The 24,028-nt window shown below is 42.2% G+C and overlaps 1 protein-coding gene across 1 annotated transcript in view; it reads right to left on the minus strand.

Moving 5' to 3' along the window:
* The window catches only part of LOC132227447 (sucrase-isomaltase, intestinal-like), an 87,638-nt gene extending 65,644 nt beyond the window's left edge, over positions 1-21,994 (minus strand). Inside the window, exons 1-5 of the mRNA XM_059682554.1 lie at positions 21,908-21,994; positions 13,960-14,479; positions 11,466-11,568; positions 11,111-11,259; positions 300-468 (exon numbers count right to left, since the gene is read on the minus strand). Of these exons, the coding sequence (XP_059538537.1) occupies positions 300-468; positions 11,111-11,259; positions 11,466-11,568; positions 13,960-14,479; positions 21,908-21,992 (1,026 nt within the window). The 5' untranslated portion in view covers positions 21,993-21,994. The remainder of the gene's footprint in view (positions 1-299; positions 469-11,110; positions 11,260-11,465; positions 11,569-13,959; positions 14,480-21,907) is intronic.
* Between the last annotated feature and the right edge of the window lie 2,034 nt (positions 21,995-24,028).

Genomic DNA, 24,028 nt, shown 5'->3' on the forward strand with positions numbered 1-24,028 from the left:
AATATTGTTTTTCATGAATTACAATTTAATTTTCCTACCTCAATGAGATCCAGTAGCAATTAGTGACATGTCAAAAAAATAAAAGTGTCATATATTTAGTGAGGGTAAAAGTCAAACTGGTGAAAACCTGAGTGGATGTCAATTTCAAACTTGCCATTATCACCAATTAAGTATAAACCCAAATTATTTCTGAGAGTAGGCTTATAGGACCTTATAGAAAATCATTCTTAGCATTCATTCCCTTTTTCCCTTTCCATAAGTCAGATTTCTAATATTAAGAATCTATATCCACACATTACCACTGGCGACTGATCTCTGGAAAACATTCCATATCGAACATAATTCATGTCATGCTTAAAGGACGGATGTTCATGTTCACCAAATCCGTAGATGGAAGTCGATGGGACAGAGGTCATCAGTTGTATGTACTGGTTAGAAAATATCAGGCCTCCAAGAGTCGTTTGCCACCTGTGCCAGACAGAGAAGCAGAATGACAGTGACTGGGTGGCTTTTTTAATAAAAACTTTTATAAAACTTTGATAAAAACTCCTTTCTCCATTAAATTCCTGTCAAAAAAAAAAATCCTGCAAAGTTAGCTTAAAGGGGGATGAGATAATAAAGACGGGATGTGAGGGATCTGAGGAAATGGCAATTCATGTTTGTTAAGTATTTGCTAAATGTTTGGGGTAATATATACAGTATTTCATTTAATCCTCACAATATTCCCATGGGGAGGCACTATTATGCCTGTTTTTAAAATGAAGAATGCAGACTGGTGCAGCCACTGTGGAAAGCAGTATGGCGTTACCTCAAAAAATTAAACATGGAACTGCCTTGTGACCCAGCAATTCCACTTCTGGGAATTTATTTACATACACACAACAACAACAACAACAACAACACAACAACAACAACAACAACAAAACAACACCCCTATGTTCATTTCACCCCTATGTTATATGTGCATTGAGAAAGACTTTAATGCCCATGGTGTATACAACAGCCAAGATTTAGAAACAACCAAAGTGACCATCAGTAGATGAGTGGATAAAACAGCTGTGGTGTATTTACACAAGGGAATACTACTCAGCCATAAAAAAGAAGAAAAGTTTATCCTTTGCAACAGCATGGATGGACCTGGAGAACATTATGCTAAGAAAAATAAGCCAGTTAGAAAAAGACAAGTACCATATGATTTCATTCATATGTGGAATCTAATGAACAAACTGAACTAACAAGCAAAATAGAGACAAACTCATTGATAGAGAGCAGGTAGACACCTCTGGGGAGAGGGCTAGCAGGGAGGGATTGAGAAAAAAAGGAAAGAATTCTGAAACTTGAACAGTGTGGTGAATGTGATGGTGGGGGCGGGGGAGGGCGGGCGGGGGAGGGGGAAAGGGGCGATAAATGATGATGGGAAAAAAGAAAATAAAACAATATATTTTTAATAATGACTTTTTTAAAAAAAGAAACTGAGACACAGAAAGAATAAAGTTGTATAACTTGCCTAAAATTACCCAAATAATAGTGCCAGGATTCAGTCAGTTTTGGTGCTCAAATTTTTGTGCAGCATTCTATCTGTTGAGATGGAAGTAGGTCTTTCTTGAAATAAAAGTGGTCTGTGTTCAGATAAAACTTGGGAATCGTTGGGTTACCCAAACTGAGCTAGATTCTTTTCTGTGAGACTTTTTCAGAGTTTTGAATAAGTGGCAATGCAGACCGAATCTCCGAGAGCTGACTGCTGCGCTGACATTTCCCAAAGGTAAAGGATGAAAGAAGCCTTTTGTTCAAGAACACCTGTTTACATTGTGAGAGCCAGGGTTAAAGCACCTACCACGGGAAAGGAGAGAGTGGTGGTGGAGGCCGTGACAGCACACAGCCACAGGTGAGAGGCCCCCATGCTGCTCCCGAGCCCACAACCTCATCACAGCCTCTACTGCCCTCCAGTTCCCAACCCTGTTCCCAGGAGAGGCACGTGCTCCAAGGTTCACACCCTGGCGGAGACTGCTGCTTGTAGCCACACTAAAATGTTTGCTGGAACTTGTTGCTTTTTTAGTTCTCTCTCTCCCTCCTTTCCCCCTCCCCCTCTCGTTCAAGGATGATTTCCTGAGTGCCCAGCACTGGACACTGGAGAAATACATAGAGGAATGAGAGTCGGGAACAACTAGGTAGTTACAACACAACGGGATACATGTTGATAAACAAGTCCACGCTGATACAGGGGCAGACCAGGGCACATATCCCAGCCTGAGAAGGTGAAGGTCCAGGGAAATACGGTGAGCAGGTAAGTTCCGTGTGTGAAGAGTAATGGCATGTATCAAATCTGTTTCCCATGGGAAAAAGCCTTTATTATCTTTTTTTCTTGTGTTCTTATTTGAATACAGGTTTTTCAGACCCTAATGAACAAGAACACGCATTTCATTTTTCAGGTCATCGGAAGCCTCAGAGCAAGATTTCTCTCATTTTTTCTCTTATAAGTATCAAAACCTCAAAGTATAGTTTCCTAAAAGTTCATTGAAAGTTTCACCTAGCCACAAAGACATAAAATAAAGACCTACATGCTACCATTATTTGCTCTCTAAGTAACTAAATCATATCAGTAGCAATCATTTACCTCAAAGATTGTTTTAAAAAATTAATGACAGTGGAAAATGTGCTCTTGTTTTGACTATTAAGCATCTGCCTCAAAGACTGTATAAAAATATTAATAGCACTTAACAATTGCTAAAGAAACCATTCAGAAAGACTATACAAAAGGATTATATTCAAAATAATTAAAAATTAGCTCAGCACATGATGAGATATCAGAATCCCTGTGATGCAGAGAGCTGAAGACCCCCCAGAGAACGGGTCTTTGCAAAAACTGAGGGAGATGTGTGGGTTCCTAGTTGAGAGCAAAGGAGGGTGACAGAACAGCAGGAGGGACACGGGACCAGCTCAGGGAATAGCTATTAACTACCAGGGAAGCATTTCAGCATTTTCCCAGCAGCTTTAACCATAAAGGAACCTATCTCTAAGGAACAGTAACCATTCCTTAGAGGTAAGGAATTATTTTCAAGCTCAATTTGCCAAAAACCTAAAGGTTACTTTACCTCTCAAAAAATGTAATTTAAGAAAAATCCTTTGGCCTTGACTTTTCTCTGTAAAGAATGGTATTGCTTAAGCTTTAGTAGTATGCTGTCAATGATTCTTCCAAAACTAGTCTATGCTACTGTTTATAGAAGCACCTGGTTTTCCTGGGTTTATCTAAAGTGTCATTTACTTATATAAGGCAAGCAGAAATAAGGACAAGCTGCTACCGGTCTTATTAGTTGTAACCACAAACCTGAGATGCAATTCTCCTATATATATTTTATTAAATACTAGAGGCCCGGTGCACGGATTCGTGCACCTGTGGTTCCCTCGGTGTGGCCTGTAGGGATCAGGCTGCTGCAGGCGGCTGCACTGCTTCCACTCATCCTGGCCCCGCTGCAATTGCAGTGGGCTCCCGCCCAGTCAGTCCCGATCAGGAGAGGCTCATGCGCTGCAGCAGCGCTCACCAGCCACGCGTCTGGCACATCCCGTGGTCAGCTGAGAGGCGCTCCCCCTGTGGGAGCGCACTGACCACCAGGGAGCAGCTCCTGCATTGAGCGCCTGCCCCCTGGTAGTCAGTGCGCATCATAGTGACTGGTCACTTAGGCATTTACATATATAGATACACTTATACCCTTTTCCTTAGAAAAAAAAAAAAGGCCCATCTTTGCAGTTGAGCATCAACCTATAAACCAGGAGGTCATGGTTCAATTCCCTGTCAGGGCACATGCTTGGGTTGTGGGCTTGATCCCCAGTAGGAGGCATGCAGGAGGCAGTCGCAATGATTCTCTCTCATCATTGATGTTTCTATCTCTTCCTCTCCCTTCCTCTCTGAAATTAATAAAAATATATATATTTTAAAAAAGGAACCTAATCATTACCCATGGAATTCACATGTCAGGTGTTTTGAAAGAGCTGATTGTCAGAAGTTTGTGGCATGTTGTGAGTTGCTACCGCCTGTTCTCTAGGTCTGGAATAGCTGACTTAAGAGGCATACGCTCTGTCAGACCTCTTCTGCTTCTTGTTGTAATTCTTAATGTTCTCAAAGGGTTAGCACCATTCAGAGAATATGCAGTCACTTAAGATTTTCATAAGCCATATTAACCATTATTCTTTCCTGTTTCTCATTCCCCTTCACGAACACTTATTATACATATAATTACATAATATATATTTATACTTATAAAATAAGGCACACAGAAGGAAAAAGACTTCCTGAATAAAGGAGCAAATTCCATTATTTGTTTGGAAATTACCTACATTAAGCATTAAAAATTAGGACCACTAGACTCCAATAAGTAAACAACAACAAAAAAGACATAGTATTATGACAACAATGTTAATTGAGTTTTAAAATGACATTCAAATACATTGTTCAAATGCCTTCTCATTGATCAATTAAAACTAAAATAATTTTACTGCAACTAAAATAATACCAGATGAAAAATAAAATAGAATAATACCATACGACTTTGCCCTTAAATATTTTATAAATGAAAGAAAACTGCATAGATCAGATAAAAATTAAAGTGAAATAGAACTGCTTTAGAATTTTACTTTCTTATATAGGTCTTTTAAACAAAAATAAGGCTTCACTACAATCAACTCCTCCCTGAAGTCTTATTTCATTCTTCCTGTCAGAATTTAAATCTCCTTTTCCACTCCTCTTACCTTCATTTTGGATTTCTTTTGTTCTCTCTGCAGTTCTAATTAGCTCTACTGACAATAGTGAGTATATTCTTTATTATTCCTTATTCCCAATAGCAAACACCAGGTGAATGTACTTGAAGAACGCACAAGATGCAACAACATGTATTGAGTATTCATTATGGGAAAGGTTTTATACAGAGTGATAGGAAGTTCAATAATTCACTTTCCCTTGAGTGCATGCTAACACAGACCCCTGAAAAAGCCCTCTCAACCAAGCTGTCTGATGGGAGTGGGGTGAGCAAGGAGATAGAGAAGGAGGTGTTTACCACAACATGAATTGCAGTACCCCCAGGAGCATCGTGACTTAGGGCAATTGGGCTCCTCGGGCTCCCATTCAGCCAGAGAGGGTATCAAAGCACCATTCAGACCCATGTCCTCAACAACCAGACCCCAGGCAGCTGGGACATTTTCCTAAAAGGTGGCATGACAGTCCAAACAAACTAGACCCCAGTTGCTCCTTTTAGCCTTCAGTCTAAGCAATTTCAAAAGAATTTGGTTTTAAACCTTGAGCATCCACCACGTGGACTGTGCCCCTGTATTCTGACTTGACCTCCTAGTCTGTTAGGATGAATGAACTGCCTGTGCTCCTCAGATTAACTCCTCTAGTGATTCACTAGACTCCGACCTTTCTCTCCACTTTTTCTTACACTGTCTTTCATATCAAACTATAAACACTTTGTTATTTTTCTCATCTTAAGTGGGAAAAAAAAACTCACATTCTCTCTCCTGACCTCATTTCTTTCTTCCTTAAAATTAAAGTTTCCAAAACAGTCGCTCACCGTCATTCTTGCCGATTTCTCTCCCCACTCTCACTTGAAGATACTCCTCTCAGGCCTGACCCGCCACAAGACCACTGGAGCTGCTCTTGTCAAAGGGAACAATGAGTGAGCTCCAGAGATTGTACAACATTGTACCTATAGTCAGCAGTAATGTGGTGTACATTTAAAAATTTGTAGGTCTCATGTTAAGTGTTCTTACCACAATAAAAAAAAAAAAAGATGAGCAATGAACTATGTTGGTATAACCCCATGTCCAATTCTCAGTCTTCACCTGATTTAACCTATCAGCAACATTGCTCACAACCTCCTTCCTGAATGCTTTTTGCATTCTCATTAGTTTAGGTGAAGAAACTCCCTATTTCTCTAATTTCAGTCTAACTATGTCTCGCTATTTCTGAGCATATCTAAAACGTACTTACAGGATAGTGGACAAGTGTGCACTGATATTTGCTTATTGAACATTTGCTGCATGCTTGGATATATGAAAATGATAAAAATAAGCCAGACATTGATTCTGCCATAAAGGAAATTAAAATCCAGAGGGAGGTAATAAGGTGAAATGAATATGATGTGAAGTATGGTATGGGATTTTAAAGAAAAATACAGATTTTGTTCTACTTCAGCTACAAAGAAAGAGAGGTCACTTCCACATATGGAAGTGCGATCAGACAAATTTTATGAATATAGTAGATTACACTTGGGAAGAATTTTGATAAGCAGAAGCAGAAGAGAAAGGCATTCAAGAATGAGGAAATAGCCCAGTCGGCGTGGCTCAGTGGTTGAATGTCAACCTATTGACTAAGAGGTCACAGTTTGATTCGTGGTCAGGGCACATGCCCAGGTTGCAGGTTCAATCTCAATGGGGGGCATGCAGGAGGCAGCTGATCAATGATTCTCTTTTATCATTGATGTTTCTATCTCTCTCTCTTTCTCTGTTCCTCTCTGAAATCAATAAAAATACATTTTTTAAAAAATGAAAAAGGAAATAGTCTGAATAAATGTGGAAAGAAAGAAAAGTTTAGGGTAGATCTCAGAAATGGCAAGGCAGTAGTCCAGTTTGGCTTGGAGTAGGATGCATAAAGGTGGACACTGGAAAATTTGGGTGGGGTGTGGAAGAATGAAGTAAGCTTTGAACATTGTAAGGTTGAAGGATTAGCCGAATAAGAAAGCTCCTATTGTCTGACAGGCAGCTGACAATATGAAATTGGAACACATCAAAGGTTTAAATAGAGATTCAGAGGTCTAAAGAAGAAAAGGGGATAGAAAAGCCAGGGCATTATAAAGGGAGAAAGTGCAGACAAAAGAGATAAGGAGAAAAGATGAAATTATAGAGGACTTTGTCTGTATGTGTCTTTCTCAATACATACAAGTCCAGAAATTTCAGTATATTCAAATTCATAATTAACCAGTAAGTTGGCATGTATTTATTGAGCACCAATTAATCTATGTGTTAGAGATGCTGAAATGCCAGGGCTGACCAGCAGACCCTGAGTGATAGATGAGTGGATTACTGCAACACAACTGTTTGCTGTGAAAGAGAGGGCTAAGGGGCTGTCCAGCTAAAGGAACCAGAGAGCCTCAATTGCCTGCCTCATTAGGCTTTTACTATAACAGCAGTTTGAGATAAAGCTTATCTTTTAGATACAATCAGTAGGGTAAGTAATCTTGGGAAGACACATGTGTTTGTAGTGTCTTTTAAGCAAGAACACACAAAAGGTTAAGTATAAGGATTCCAGTAAACACCCAGGGGTCTGCACATGCACAGACTTGTTTGGAAAGGTCAACTAATAATTAGTGGCACTGCCTTCAGCACTCTCCTAAGTCAGAATTCTGATAAATAGGGCAGGCGGCCTTCCACACACTTCCCTTTTCTCAGAATGTCTTCCTTACAAACTTTCCAACCAGGTCTCATGTGCTCCCCAACCCTGAAGTAAAATAAATAGATGGAGTCCCTTCCCTCAACGATCATTTGTTCTAGTAGAAGATAAACACATAAAACAAAACACATTCATAAGAAAATGTCAAGTGTTCATAAGAAGATAAAATATGTACCTGTGATAAAGGGTGAAGGACTACCATTTATAGAGAACACAGCTTTGCTTATATTATTTCATTCAAGGTTTAGTAAAACTCACCTGAACAACAACAACAAAAAGCTAAGCTAAGAGAATATAAGTTACTTTCCTGAATTCACACAGCAAACCAAGTGGCAAAGCAGAGCTGCGAACCCAGGTTCATCTGACCCAAGACTACACTTTCTACTACAGTGAATGTGCTCTTTTTGAATGTTTGCTTTATCCCTGATAAGGTTATATTACCACTTCCAGGTTCTATGAGGCAAGTGCTTTGAGCTGGTTTTCATTCCTGACCATGAGCTTGTTACCCACCACATTCTCTTTTACCCTGCCCACTGTGAACAAGACATGCAGACGAGAGCCAGCTGTTCAAAGTTATTGTATCAGTTTTCTATTGTTATGTATCATACCACCCCAAAACTTTGTGAATTAGAATATTAAAAATGCCTCATTCCTCACAATTGCTGGTGCAGTTCTGCTGGTCTTGCCTGGAATTATTCATGCAGTTGCAGCCAGTTGGGGCCTGGCTAGAGCTGGTTAATCTGGGAACTCAGCTAAAATGGATGGAATAGGCAGGATAACTGGGCTTCTCTTTCCATATGGTCTTTTATCAAAGGCTTCTGCACATGCTACAGAAGTGTTCCATGAATACAACAGTGAAATCTGTAAAATCTCTTAAGGCTGGGGACCAGATATCACACAACAGGTTTTCTGCCACATTCTACTAGTATTAGTTCTAGCAAGTTACAGGGTGAACAGAGATCTAGGGATGATGAATTAGACTCTACCACCTGATGGGAAAAGTTGAAAAGGCCTTATAGATATCTTAATCTATTATAGATTACCTCCTGGCAGCAATTATTTACATTCCACTCCTATGCAAATATAGTTGTCCCTCCTAAAATCCTCAAAAGGTTCAAGCCATTATAACATCATCCATAATCTCATGGTCACGATGAGGCGCCTCCAGGGCAGTCACCTTTTCCAAAAACAAAATATCTGCCTCCCCCACTCCCCACCCCCACACACACAAACACACAATGATTGAAAAAAGATAGGAGAATTGCAATAATTATTCTTAATAAAAACAAAAGGAAAGATTAGGAGGCACATAGCAATTTGTAGTCCACAGAAATTCTGAAATCCAGACACCTTTTATCAGGGCCCCTACTCTGGGGGTAGGCCCAGTTTTAGTCCTTAAGAATTGGTTCCTAATCCATTGTTTTGTGACTCTTAGGACCTTCTCAGGGCTTCTGGTTTCATGCTTTGAGAGGTCCTGCCTTCATCATAAAAAACAGCTAGTAGCTGTCTAATTCTACTTGCTGGCCATAGAAAGTAAAGCATCAGAGGTATCTTTTCATAAAGAGTCAGAGGTATCTCTGACTCTTCCAGCCCACACTGATACAATGCCCTTAAAACCTTTGTGGGTTTTCTATAAATATGATTTATAACCCAAAAGCCATATCTATAGGTCTTTTAGAGAAAAAGCCCCTTTTATTATGGGCAAAGCACTGTGGGAAAATGCCTTTAAGATTGTGAGAGACACTTTTATCTAGTTCTATCAGGCACAATACAAAATCTTTCCATAGTCTCAAAAAAGGCTTTATAGTCACACACTGTCAATCTTTATCTAAGACCATTTCTATCTTTGGGAGTCTTTTGCTGTCTGGAAGGACTGAGAATCAGAAGGAATTTCATATTCCAATCAACAGATCCAAAAGCTCTTGATGTGTTTTTTTTCTAAATCCTGCTTAAAATCTGTATGGTTTTTTGTTTAGTTTATTTCTCTCTTCCTATGACATTATGCACAGTTAGAAGAGGTCAATTAATATTTTCAAGATTATGCCTAGAAATCTGTGTCAGATACACAAGTTCATTAGATACGTTTTCTAACTTCCAAATTATTGTAGGCAGATATAAGCAACGTGGGTAACCATCCTTTCAGCTTCTATTAATAGTTTGTTCACCATCCCACCAGCCTCTTCACCATTTTGCAGCCTCTGCTTGTCATTGGGTCCTAAAGCCAGGGAACAACAAATGATTTATGTTTTTGTTACCAATGACAGCCCGTTTCTAGGGAGTGCCACTGTAACAAATTTTCCTAGTTATCAATTTCTACATATCAAACCACCCCAAAATTTAGTGTAAACCTTTAGTAGGCAATGATTCTGGTCTTACTTCTAATATGGACATAAATTGGGATTGGTGCACCTTGTGGTCAGAAAGGAACCAGCTGTCAGCTTAGCTGTGGTTGGATGGCATACAAAGGTCTCACTCATAAGACAGGGGATTCACCTGGAATGGCTGGACTAAGTTAAATGTCTGGGCCTCCCTTTCTATGTAGACTTTTATCACATGATGTGAAAAATGGTTCAAGAGGGTGTAAGGCCTCTTGAGGCCAGATCTTGGAAGTCACATGTCATTTCTTATGCATTCTATTGACCAAAGCATAAACAGGACCAGCGCAGAATCAAGAGGTGAGGAAACAGAATTCCCCTCTTGACCAGGAGGACATGTAAAGTATCTGTGGCCATTTAAAATCCACCACACTTAGGAACTCAGCACGGCCTCATAGAATAAGAATGCCTAAGTGGGCAGCATAAACATTGAAAGCTGCAGCACTATTAGAACCAGAAGCTGATTATCTGAGTTACTGAACCAAGGATAGCTTTACTTTCTGTATAGGTATAACCACATTACAATTCTTGTTAATTCAAGGCCAGTATAGATTAGAAGGAAGTGAATGGCCCTAACTAGTTTGGCTCAGTGGATAGAGCGTCGGCCTGCGGACTGAAGGGTCCCAGGTTCGATTCCGGTCAAGGGCATGTACCTGGGTTGCAGGCACATCCCTAGCAGGGAGTGCGCAGGAGGCAGCTGATTGATGTTTCTCTCTCATTGATGTTTCTAACTCTCTATCCCTCTCCCTTCCTATCTGTAAAAAAATCAATAAAATATATTTTTTTAAAAAAGGAAGCGAATGGTCAGGATAACATAGATATCCCTAGAAATTCAAAACAAAAATTGGCACTATATTATTTTGCATAAAAATGACAAGCCCCAAATCAATAAAAAATTACTAATATTACTTTAGATTAGTAGGCATGTGTTTTTATTATCATGCGCTCAAAAATAACACCGCTGATGAATAGTAAAACCAGTAAAAATTATAACAGCTGATATTAACAGAATGTGTACCATGTACCAGTCCAAATAAATTCAATTTTGGAAGGGAACACAGAATTTTAATGCTGTAAGTAGTTTATAATTCAATTCCTCGTAATTTAATTCTGAATACATAATTTAACAGGAGGCTACATGAATATTTTCCTACCCTATCTTACCCTAAAACATAGCTTTAAGTTAAACTTCATATTTCTAATATTCTCAGCTTGTTAATCCCATATCCTCCATAACTTTTCCATGCATTGTTTCTGGGAACAAAACTAAGAGCATATTCATGTAAGTAGTACTTACAATATGGTTCTTGTCTTCTTTCTTATTACTCTGAATTGAAGGGTTCTATCATTTATAAATTCAACATCATAGTTGGGTTCAAAAGACACATTTGAGGAAGATTCAATATTTAGTGGAACTTCAAATCGTTTATTATTAGGATCATAAATCTAAAACAAGTTAAATAGAATAAAGAGTGTATTAATTTTTTAAATGATCTAATTGCAATGCTACAAATAAGTGAAACAGTAAATTGTAGTTACCTCCAAAACAAGATATTATGTGAGGTACTCAATCAAATAATGTTATGACATTTAAAACTTCCAATTAACAAGGTTTGTATTCATGATAAATACAGACTATCAGTTACACTTACCTTGAATCGAAGACGATCCTTAGTATGAAATTCTACATCCATTACAATTGGGGAAATATCATTTCCAAACAGGGATATAGTACCACGTTTGATTAATGTTACCCTATAAGACAAACCACTTTTATTAACCCAAATGAAGCACATTTATTTTTATAGATGAGTGGAATTCCTCAGTTAAAATAAATGTTGATAAACAGGGAGATAAACAACTTATCCTTTCAAAGAAAACAAAAATTCAGATGAGAAATGTTTTACTCAGAGAAGAAACACTGAAGAGTAAATGTGAAACACTGAAATGGAAATAAATCAACTAATTTTCTTGCTGATACATCTCTAAGAATAGGAAAAACTGCAACGACAAAATAAAAAACATGGCCACCTGACTTAGTTGATATTGATACAATCTGCCCTGTAGTAGAATGAAATCTTTTGTCATGTTCAATTGGGATGGCTGTCCATGACTTCTAAAAGCCAGGCTTAGAAGTAATTAATGGACAGTCATGTACCCAAAGCCCTGGGCACAGCCCCTCTCCTCCCAGTTCTGTCCTCTCTCCTCATCCTGCATACAAATGTGTGTGAAACAACTACACATGTCCAGCTACTAGAATCTCCAATTCAGTGCCGTCACCACTACCACTCACTCTAACCCAGCTTTCCAATGTTAGGTTCAGGGAGAGAAGGCTCAGGTACATTCTTGGTTAGGTACACTGTTTTAGGTCTATCATGGAAAAGGACCAGTTACTGACATTGTTTTGCTGTGGAACATTCTGTCCTGACTTACAAAGAATCCATTAATATTTGAGATGTTGTATAAATTCAGCAAAATGATCTGATGGTCAAATCGAGACATAACAGGATCTCCCAGGCCCAGAGTCAAGTGCAAGGCTAGGCACACATTACCAATAAGCCAAAGGCTGCCCAGACAGTGAAGACACTGACGTTTGGAGTCTTTTTGAATTGCTCAGTGTTTCTGCTTCTCTTACAATTCCCCCTTCTGGATAATCTTTGTTCCAAGTCAGAATTTAATATAGTTATAATTTAATTTATCTGACATTTAGTTTATTTTATGGTTTACTGCTTACTCATCCTGAGCTCTTATTATTTTAATTTCAGATTTTAATCTGTTTTCAAAAAATTTCCCATGATGGTCTCTGCTAAAATCTGCAAAAACTCAAACCAAGGCTAACTTAGAATAAGAGAAAATAACATATAATGTAAGTTAGCTCAATCAAGTTATATTTGAGCCCATAGAATAGGCTAGTGTGTTCAATGTAGAGCATTTTCAAGGTCCAGAAGCAATAAAATCAAAATGTGATGATATTTTTTTCTCTACTTTCAGTTTAGAATTCATTATATTTCCAAGACTACCCTGTCCCACTCTGACATAAACCAGTTCCTCTCAGCCCAGACCTCACCCTTCTGCTTCCAGCTAGACCAGCTGTTCTCAAGCTGTGGGTTGCAACCCCTTTGGGGGTCGAATGACCCTTTCACAGGGGTAGCCTAAGACCATCGGGAAACACATATATAATTACATATTGTTTTTGTGATTAATCACTATGCTTTAATTATGTTCAATTTGTAACAATGAAAATACATCCTGCATATCAGATATTTACATTACGATTCATAACAGTAGCAAAATTACAGTTATGAAGTAGCAACAAAAATAATTTTATGGTTGGGGGTCACCACAACATGAGGAACTGTAATAAAGGGTCGTGGCATTAGGAAGGTTGAGAACCACTGAGCTGGACGCAGTGGTTCTCAACTTTGGCTGCACATTAGAATCACCTGGGAATCTTTTTAAAATCCTGATTTCTGGGCCTCATCCTCTGGAAATTCTGCTTCTTTGTTACTAATGTTGTGGCCTCACCCCATAACGACAATTTATTCTGTTCTCCTTATAAAAGTTAAGCCTATCATTTGTGATTGAGTTACTTTTGCACTTATTAATGAGAGGAAGTACTCTTATGATGTGAAAGTATAATTTCTGATGTTCTGGAATAGTGGCTGTGCGGGGCAATTTTTCATTCTGACTTTCTATATCATTTCACCGAAAATTAAGTGCTGTGTCATGCTTCACAAAAGATATGCAACAAAAAGAGGAAAAGATTGACAGGATCACACAAAAGACAAGAGTTTTACCATAGCCTAACCTATTTGCAAGGAATCATCCCAGCCCACAAAATAATGAGTGTTTCCGGCTATTTGGCAGAGCCCACACAACTGATTGAGAAACAAGAAAGAAAGGCGTAGCCTACTCTTCAACAGGGGAGTCTGACAGTGATTTCGAAGTAAAAACAATTAGGAAGCAAAAAGCCATGATGTCTTTTAGGCTTTCTGATTCACCATGAAGGCTCAGAGTTCTCAGGATAGAGCCAATACAAATAGAATGAAATCTCTGAGGTGGTATGTGTACCAAACAAACCCATGAGGCTGCATCAGAAAGTTCTGATGGTAGAAGTGGCTATTAAAAGCTCTGGAAGGTGTATACCTCCATCCTTGAGCTGTTTTTTGAGGCACGTCTTTCATGGTGTAGCCATGTGGACCATCGGCAGGGTAGAAGCACCAGGGCACATTGGCGACGGTTGTAGAACACCAGACACAGCCTTTAGCTTCACAGACTTCTCGAGAAGCTCCTGGTTGAGGATGGCAATCAACGCGGTTCTGAATGGGAAATTTCATGGAACAAGTGGCTTCTTCTTCGGAGTTATAGAAACAAAACGGAGCGGTGGTGTTCTCGGAGGCACACCAGTGACATCCGCGACTCATACAAGCAGCTTCATTGGCTCCTGACTCGGGATGACAATCAATTCGCTGGGGTTCAGGTACTACAGAACACGAATCCACCTTCTCAAAGCACCAAGGGATGCCTGGGGTTTTCCATGGAGACCAACAGCAATTCCTGGCCAGACAACTGGCTTCGGAAGCTCCGGGATCAGGGTGACAGTCTTTACGGAGTTGGGGGGCTAGAGGTGCCAAGCATGAACTTGAACTCACAGACTGGACTAGAGCTGAACCAAGAAGGAAAACAGGGCAACGTAAGTGCAAAAAAATATCTAGACAACATAATTATCAATAAGATACTTTGGTGGAACTTTAAAAAAAAAAAAGAAGTCTCTCAAAGTGCTTAGATTATGAGTGGAATAGTTACTGGATTTAAACAGTATCTACTATAGCCCTAACCGGTCTGGCTCAGTGGATAGAGCGTTGGCCTGCGGACTGAAGGGTCCCAGGTTCGATTCCGATCAAGGGCATGTACCTTGGTTTCGGGCACATCCCCAGTAGGGGGTGTGCAGGAGGCAGCTGATCGATTTTTCTCTCTCATCGATGTTTCTAGCTCTCTATCCCTCTCCCTTCCTCTCTGTAAAAAATCAATCAATAAATAAATAATAATAAAATGAATGATATTAAATACCTGAAGAAAATGAACCACTTAATAAAAAACGCTTACTTTAAAAAAAAAAACACCAAACAAACAAAAAACAGTATGTACTATAAATCTGTCAGCCTCGGTAAAAGAAAGCAAAGCAAAAAAACAAAAACAAAACAAAACAAAAAAACCTTGTCCCTTAGAAATTAAGCACTAACATTTTACTTTATCGCTCCTAATATTCTCAGTGTGCACATTCTTCACTATCTCCACAATTTTAGGCATCTACCCATCATCATCTTCTAAATGTTACCAAATGAATTTCTCAGAAGGCAGTAAACTTGCCTGTTCTGTTTGCTATACTTTCCTTCATTTATAGTCTAGATAGCAGTTGTCCATCTTCAATAATAATAGTGCAGAAATATCAATACATGTTTCCTCTAAACTAACAAGGTATCATGTGTTATGTGTCGTTGAGTCAATTCCAACTCCTGGCAGCCCCATGAATGGGTGATGTCCACTGTGTCCTGTCCTCCATAGCCCTGCTGAGCTCCTATGGACTCATTCTTGTGGTTTCTTTTACAGAGTCCACCCACCTCATATTTGGTCTTCTTTTCCGGCTGCCTTCTATTTTTCTCAGCATTATTGTCTTTTCGAAAGAACCCTGCCTTCTCAGGATGTGCCTGAAGTAGGACAGCTTCAGTTTTGTCATTTGTGCCTCCAGTGATATTTCAGGCTTATTTTGCTCTAGGACTCACCTGGTCATCTTTCTTGTGGTCCAGGGTATCCACAGAACTCTCCTCCAATACCATATTTCAAATGAATCAATTTTTTTCCTATCCGATATTGGACCCCACAAGAATGCCACAATACTGCTGTACTTTCTCATCCTTTCTTTTGTGGCTTGCTATTTTTAAAAGTCCTAGGTTTGTTGCAGACAGGGATGCTTTCATCACTTTGGGTATTTGTGAGAGTTTTACTGTACTAATACAATAAATGTCATGGGTTATAAATCTTTTTCTCCATAAATCGGATAAAACATCTAAACACAGATACAATTCACCTCTTCATTCTGATCTCTTTTATCATAAACTAGAGGCCTGGTGCACAAATTCATGCACGGGTGGGGTCCCTCTGGGTGGCCTGCAGGGATCAGGCCAAAACCTGCAGTCCAATGCTGCCTGCAGCTCCTACCTGCCACTCCCACTCATCCTGGCCCCACTGTGCCTGCTGCGGGCTCCTGCCCAATCAGTCCCACAGCAGTACTCACCAGCCATGAGCCCTGCGTCTGACACCCTTCCAAGGGTGATATGTGATCAGGCTGAAACCAGCTCTCTGACATCCCCCGAGGGGTCCTGGATTGTGAGAGGGCATAGACAAGGCTGAGGGACCCCACCGGTGCACGATCAGGCTGGGAGGGACCACGGGAGTGCTCCAGGGCATGTCCGGCCCATCTCACTCAGTCCCCATCGGCCAGACCCCAGCAGCAAGCTAACCTACCGGTCATAGCATCTGCCCCCTGGTGGTCAGTGCATGTCATAGCAACTGGTCGACCAATTGACTGTCTGCCCACTGGTGGTCAGTGCACATCCAGTGAGCTGTTGAGCAGCCTTAGCATATCTACACTAATAAAAGAGAAAAATGGTAATTGGCGTACGGCGCTACCCTTTTCATTGGCTAATCAGGGCTATATGCAAATTAACTGCCAACTAAGATGGCAGTTAACTGCCAACAAAGATGGCGGCTAATTTGCATATGTAGGCACAATGCAGGGAGGCGAAAGGGAAAGCAAGAAGAAGCCCCCTGCCACTGACAGTGATCGGAAACCCAGGGGGGAGCTAAGAGCTGGGGGGCAGGGCAAAGGCGGCCCTGACCCCAGCCATGATCGGAGAATCAGGCGCCTTTGCCGCCCTGGCCAGTGATAGCAGGAAGTAGGGGTGGAGCCAGCGATGGGAGCTGGGCACGGTCGAAGCTGGCAGTCCCGGGAGCTAAGGGTCCCTTGCCTGGGCCTAAAGCGGAGCCCACAATCGCGGGGCCGCTGCAGCTGCGGGTCCCCGCTGCCTGAGCCGGATGCCTAGGCCAGAGGCGTTAGGCCTGGGCAGGGGAGGAGCCTGCAACTGCGGGGAGCTGGGGGTCCCCTGCCCAGGCCTAATGCCTTGGCCAGAGGTGTTAGGCCTGGGCAGGGGCAGAGCGGGAGATCGCGGGGAGCTGGGAGTCCCCTGCCCAGGCCTAATGCCTCGGCTAGAGGCGTTAGGCCTGGGCAGGGGTGGAGCCTGCAACCGCGGGGAGCTGGGGATCCCCTGCCCAGGCCTGACACCTCTGCCGGAGGCCTCAGGCCTGGTCAAGGGGCCGATCCGGTGATTGGTGACCGGAGGGTGATGAGGGTCAACTCCTCTGGCCGAGGCAACAGGCCTGGGTGGGGGGCGGAGCCGGGGATTGGGGGGATATGATGGTCCCCTGCCCAGGCCTAAAGCCTGGGTCAGAGGCGTCAGACTTGGGCGGGGTGTGGAGCAAGCGATCAGAGGGAGATGGGGGTCCCCTGCCCAGGCATGAATCCTGGGCCAAAGGCCTCAGGCCTGGGCGGGGGCCAGAGCCAGTGATCAGGGGGAGATGGGGGTCCCCTGTCCAAGCCTGACACCTCTGGCGGAGGCATCAGGCCTGGGCAAGGGGCCGATCAGGCGATCGAATGGTGATGGGGGTCTACACCTCTGGCCGAGGAATCAGGCCTGGGCAAGGGGCAGAGCCAGCAATCAGAGGGGTCTGGGGGTCCCCTGCCCAGGCCTGACGCCTGGGCCAGAGGCATCAGGCCTGGGCTGGGGGCAGAACCAGTGATGGGGGGAAATCAGGGTCCCCTGCCCAGGCCTGACACCTCTGTCAGAGGCGTCAGGCCTGGGCAAGGTGCCGATCCTGCAATTGGAGGGTGATGGGGGTCAACGCCTGAGGGCTCCCAGTATGTGAGAGGGGGCAGGCTGGGCTGAGGGACACTCCCCCCCCACACACCCAGTGCACGAATTTCGTGCACCGGGCCCCTAGTCTATATATATAAAACCCTAATATGCAAAGAGACTAAACGATGGAACAACCAAACAACTGAACAACTGAACAACATGGCTGCTGTGACATGCACTGACCACCAGGGGGCGTGCGGAACATGGTGGTCATTGGCAGCAGGCAGCAGAGTGCAGAACATGGTGGGCATTGGCTGTGGCGGGATGGTGGAGCTGGTGAGCGGGGCGCCAGACTAAGGCGGGGTGCCAGTCACTGTCATTGGGGTGAGCCTCTGGTGGTTACTGAAAATTCTTTTCTCCCACACACCATGGTCTTGCCAGCGGCTCACACCTGCTGCTGGTGCCTGCTCCACTAGCACCTGCTGCAGGCGCCCAGTGCTGGTCGTGATCACTTGGCACCATCAGCAGGTGCAAGTGGCAGCTGCAAGCCCCGATTGCTCCTGAGTATTTCTCCACCTCCTCCTGTTCCTGAGGGGCAATCGGGGCATCCGCTGCTGCTTGCACCCACTGACAGTGCCGGCCCCACTTGCACCCACTGCTGGCACCGGCCCCAATTGCTCCACGCCGTCAGTTGGTGCAAGCAGGGCAAGCACCATCAGTGCATGGGAACGGTGGCAGCTGGAGTGGGGCTGCTGGCAGACGGGACCAGGACTGCGGTGGAAGGGGCCAGGCGGGGATGCAGAGGATGGGCTGAGACCTGCCCCTGTGCCTACCACAGTCTTTCTGCCCACAGTTCCTTTCAATGTGCCCAAATCTGTGCACTGGGACCCTAGTTATTAGCATATTATGCTTTGATTGGTTGTTCTGCTGTTAGGCTTATTTGCATGTTATCCTTTTATTACCTACAGTAATAAAAGAGAAACATGCAAATTGGTGTCACTCTGCTACGCCCACCAGCCAATCAGATGAGTATGCAAATCAACCCAACAAAGATGGCGGTTAATTTGCACATGCAGGCGCGGAGCAAAGATTGAAGACAACTAGGATGGGAGGGAAGCAAGTGGGGCGATGGAGGCGGGAGCTCGGCGGTTTCGCTCCCTTCTCTGCTTCGCTGAGGCCACAGGAAGCCCTATTCTTGCAGGAATCTTCCTGCAATGGGCCTCTAGTATAGGATAATTTCTAAACTATGTTTTTGCAAGTGAGGCCCATGGAAAACCTGCCTCAGAACTGCCTTCAAATCAGTAAACATACTTTTTGGAAAATGAGCCTTATCATCAGTACATGGCTGGCACGTGGATACAAAATTGCACAATGCTATTGACAGAATTTGACAATACCTAACATATTATGCATGCTTTCACTTTTTGACCAAATACTATTTTTTAGGAATTTATCCCAAAGGTACACAAAGATATTTAGTGAAACATCATTTGTAATGGCAACTAATATATAAAATGTCCTTCAATAGAGGAATCCTATCTAATAAAAGAGAAAAATGGTAATTGGCGTACGACGATACCCTTTTCATTGGCTAATCAGGGCTATATGCAAATTAACTGCCAACTATGATTGGCAGTTAACTGCCAACAAGATGGCGGCTAATTTGCATATGTAGGCACAATGCAGGGAGGCGAAAGGGAAAGCAGGAAGAAGCCCCCTGCCACTGACAGTGATCGGAAACCCAGGGGGGAACTAAGAGCTGGGGGGAAGGGCAAAGGTGGCCCTGGGGCCACCTTTGCCCTGCCCCCCAGCCATGATCGGAGAATCAAGTGCCTTTGCTGCCCTGGCCAGTGATAGCAGGAAGTAGGGGTGGAGCCAGCGATGGGAGCTGGGCACAGTCAAAGCTGGCAGTCCCGGGAGCTAGGGGTCCCTTGCCTGGGCCTAAAGCAAAGCCCACGATCGTGGGGCCGCTGCAGCTGCGGGTCCCCGCTGCCTGGGCCAGACGCCTAGGCCAGAGGCGTTAGGCCTGGGCAGGGGCAGAGCAGGAGATCGCAGGGAGCTGGGAGTCCCCTGCCCAGGCCCAATGCCTCAGCCAGAGGCGTTAGGCCTAGGCAGGGGCGGAGCCTGCAACCACGGGGAGCTGGGCGTCCCCTGCCCAGGACTGACACCTCTGCCAGAGGCCTCAGGCCTGGTCAAGGGGCTGATCCGGTGATTGGTGATCGGAGGGTGATGAGGGTCAACTCCTCTGGCCGAGGCATCAGGCCTGGGTGGGGGGCGGAGCCGGGGATTGGGGGGATATGATGGTCCCCTTGCCCAGGCCTGAAGCCTGGGTCAGAGGCGTCAGGCTTGGGCGGGGGGTGGAGCCAGCGATCAGAGGGAGATGGGGGTCCCCTGCCCAGGCATGATTCCTGGGCCAGAGGCCTCAGGCCTGGGTGGGGGCCAGAGCCAGTGATCAGGGGGAGATGGGGGTCCCCTGTCCAAGCCTGACACCTCTGGCGGAGGCGTCAGGCCTGGGCAAGGGGCCGATCAGGCGATCAGAGGGTGATGGGGGTCAACGCCTGAGGGCTCCCAGTATGTGAGAGGGGGCAGGCTGGGCTGAGGGACACTCCCCCCCCCACACACACCCAGTGCACGAATTTCGTGCACCGGGCCCCTAGTAATTAAATAAATGATGGGCACATAAATCATAAAATGGAATGAGAAACTTGTATATATTATACAGACTGATTTCCAGAGTATATTTAGTAGAAAAAAACAAGGTTCAGGATAGTTTTTCTGAATGAAACCTTTTCTGTAAAAATGTGGTAGGAGATACTATATATATATATATATATATGTATATATATATATATATATATATATATGCATCTCTTTATAATTTCAAATAGAAACAATGGAAGGATAAAATAAATAAGAATAATTACATATTGGAGAAAAGAAGAAACACGGTGAGGAAGAAAAGGATCACTCTTTAGCTGTATCTTGTCATATAGTTTTTCTTGAGATCATGCCAATGTTTTAATTGAATTTTCAGGAAAACAAAATTGATTTTAAAAGAAGTGTTTTAAAAAATTGACACATGCTAAAACAGATGCATTTGCTTAATTTATTATGTTGGTAACATGTCCACACACACAAAAGGAATACCTCATGATTTTAAAGCAAATATTTTTATATTTCTAATGGTGTACTTATACTTAAAGGGAAAACCACAATGAAATTGTAACATGAATCCCAGTGGTCACATTGTTAATATTAATACTGATATTTTAATTTTGGAAACTAAGAATATATTGAATATATTGCTGCCTAAAGCAAATGAGTAATTATGTTATGTTTCTATGAAACAATATTTCAGCATAAGAAACTGTAACTATATAATTTTTTAAATAATTCAATACACTAAGCATAATTTGACTTGAAAATATTAGCATGAAATAATGATTAATCATACTCTTTCATAAACAGGCATGTTTTCAACCACTGACCACTGAGAAAACTAGAAGCAATGACAACCCATCAATAAGAAGCTTCTCTACCATCAACAACGTGACTTTTAGCTGCCACACCTCATTAAAAAGAAAGACTCATTCCTTAGGGAAAATGACTCCCTTGAGGGTAAGGAATGTTTAAGAGGAGCCTGGGACATCTTTATATTCAAGAAATAAAGAAGAGCACCACACCTTACTGGCACCAACTTGAAGTGGTTCTCAGTGGCATTAGATGGAACAATCCACAGGACAAAGGGCACTTCAATGGATAAACACACAGATAGATAAATAGTGTTTGTGCATGATTGCCCAGAAAAAAACTGAATATTGATTACACTGAAAATTGAGAACTGAGAGAAGGAATCATACATTATCCTGCGATTCTCACATAAACTTTATTACAGGATTGCCAAGTAGTTGATGATGAAAATTTATGTGTTTTTTTTAACTAAATACCAGCCCTGGCTGGTGTTCTCAGTGGTTAGAAACAGGCATATGCTAAAAAGTATCTAATTAATGAATTAGGTTATCATTAATAAATAGAAAACCCTTAAATTTCTTTTGGAAACCCATCAAGGATAAGAGATATGAAATATTACAGATTAGATAGGTTGATTTAACACTCTTATTGTATTAAATGTTGATTAAAAATTTGTTAAAAGAAACATTTTCAAAAGGTAAGTTCCTTACCTGCCAGAACCATGGAACAAACACGGAGAAACCTTATGGCCCTCATGGTCCCAGAAAAGTGACACTTGCTCATGGCATGTGACATATTTATATGGAACAATTTGAATAAATTGTTTGGCCTTGAATTTTTTCTACAGAGCAATGAGGCCAAGAACAAGTCCTTGAAAGTCTTCCCACAAGGTTACCAGTGGCTAGCACTACTGTGTAATGGAAAGACATGAGACTAGCATGCAGGTGGCCTGGAGTTTAATCTAGCTCTCTGCTGGCTGTGGTAATGGATGTGTCATTTACCTTCTAGGAGTCAAGGTTTCTTCCAATGTAAGATGGATACAATACCTGCCCTGCCTATTTCATGGGGTTAGAATGAAGATCTATAAATAATGTTATAGCTATAACATTACCATCCATAAGAAGACGGATGTCAGTGAAAAGTCACCTTCTCTTTTTGACATGTCCTAGGTCCCTTGACCTACTGAAGGAATTAAGGACTAGGTAACAGAATTTGCCAATGAATTACAATTTTTTTTTCTTTCTAAACCTCAAAATTTCCAATTCTGTGGTTTTTTAAATTATTCCTAGTTGAGCAAAAATTTCAATCACTGTACTTTAAGGGTCAGCATAAAAGTATTGGGAGAAAGAGTTTATGTAGGAAACAACTCAAGTTAAACCAAAGTCATAAGATTGTATAACTCATCAGTATTCAACAATGCTTTATCTTACGTATAAGCAAATGGGCAACTCCATATGCGGTGAAATATAGAAAAGTATCTTCCAGTATTCTTTCCCTCACTAACAAACCACAGCATGTGACATTTTCTCCCAACCACAAAGTCTCAGCTTTAGGGTTATCAAGGCTAAGAGCTGTGTTTTTACTGGAAGTAATTTTAACTTAATAAAGTGGAAAGGAATAGTTTAACTTTTCTTCTAAGTGGAAAGGAAGGATCCTGGGAGGAGAAGGCAGAGGACCTTCATCAGTCTGTCACAACAATTGACTGGACGTTAATTATCAGAAGGAGCCTGGATTCTAGGAAGGAGGAAGGAGAAATGAGGGGCAGTTGACATCAAACAGAAAAAAGCAAACAGGAAAACCGCAAAGACCAACTTGCCTCTCATATTTTTACAAAAGAATCTCTTAATCATCTTTAGTGGGAAACTGAATCTGTTGGCAAATACAGTGATACTTCCATTGGTAGCTGCCGAAGAACTTGGTTCCTTCTAATAAATTCTGCCTGGACAGACTTATTCAGAATGGAACAGAGGAGTTCAGAATCCCGTCATCCAACAGCAGGGCCCAGATCTGAACCAGAGCCAAAGCACAGCAGTACGATTTAAACAGGGCTGCCGAAGTGTGGGTGGGAAGAAATCTGCACATTTACTACATCATTGTCCTGTCGTTTCTAATTCCAGCTGGCAAGAAGCCTTAGAATGCTGAGCCCTTGTTTATAGGACGGGTGTGTAGGACCAAGTCCTCTGTCTCATGAGGACACACAAGGTATCTTCTCTGAAGGAATAGTGAGCCCACAGGGTACAGACACTTAAACGTTACGTAAGTAGAACATGCACATTTATCATCCATTGAATATTTTCATTGGTAAACTGATCATATTTATTTTTTCATCCGAGATAGACCCGACCAGAACCCTGGAGGACAGTGACCCACATTTCTATCATCAACTTTCTACTTTAAAGCACTACTTCTCAGGTGGTTCATGGAAAAGGTCCATGTAAATAGTACTCATGAAGTAAAGGAGCTGGAATTTTAGCCACTTCTCAATTATGTCAAGTAGGAAATGCAATAAACTATGTATCTGAAAAAATAAAACTATGTATGTATTCAAAAACTTGTCAAGTGCTTATATAGCTGTGGCACTCATATTTATAAATCAAAAAGTAGGACATAACATACAACAAAATTTCCTTTGGAAGGAAAATGAGATTGAACATTTGGAATTCAGACAGAATGGGAAAAAATCTTAGATGCCACAAAATCTTAGACTTGATTTATTCTTAGTATGACAAAGTAGGAAAAGGTCAGTAGCATTTACTATACATTTATTCACAGTACATATTTTACTAAAACTTTAAATCAGTGCTAGGGTCAAATTCAGGGTGTTTTCAAAG

The sequence above is a fragment of the Myotis daubentonii genome, chromosome 2, assembly GCF_963259705.1.
Source record: "Myotis daubentonii chromosome 2, mMyoDau2.1, whole genome shotgun sequence".
Taxonomy (NCBI): Eukaryota; Metazoa; Chordata; class Mammalia; order Chiroptera; family Vespertilionidae; genus Myotis; species Myotis daubentonii.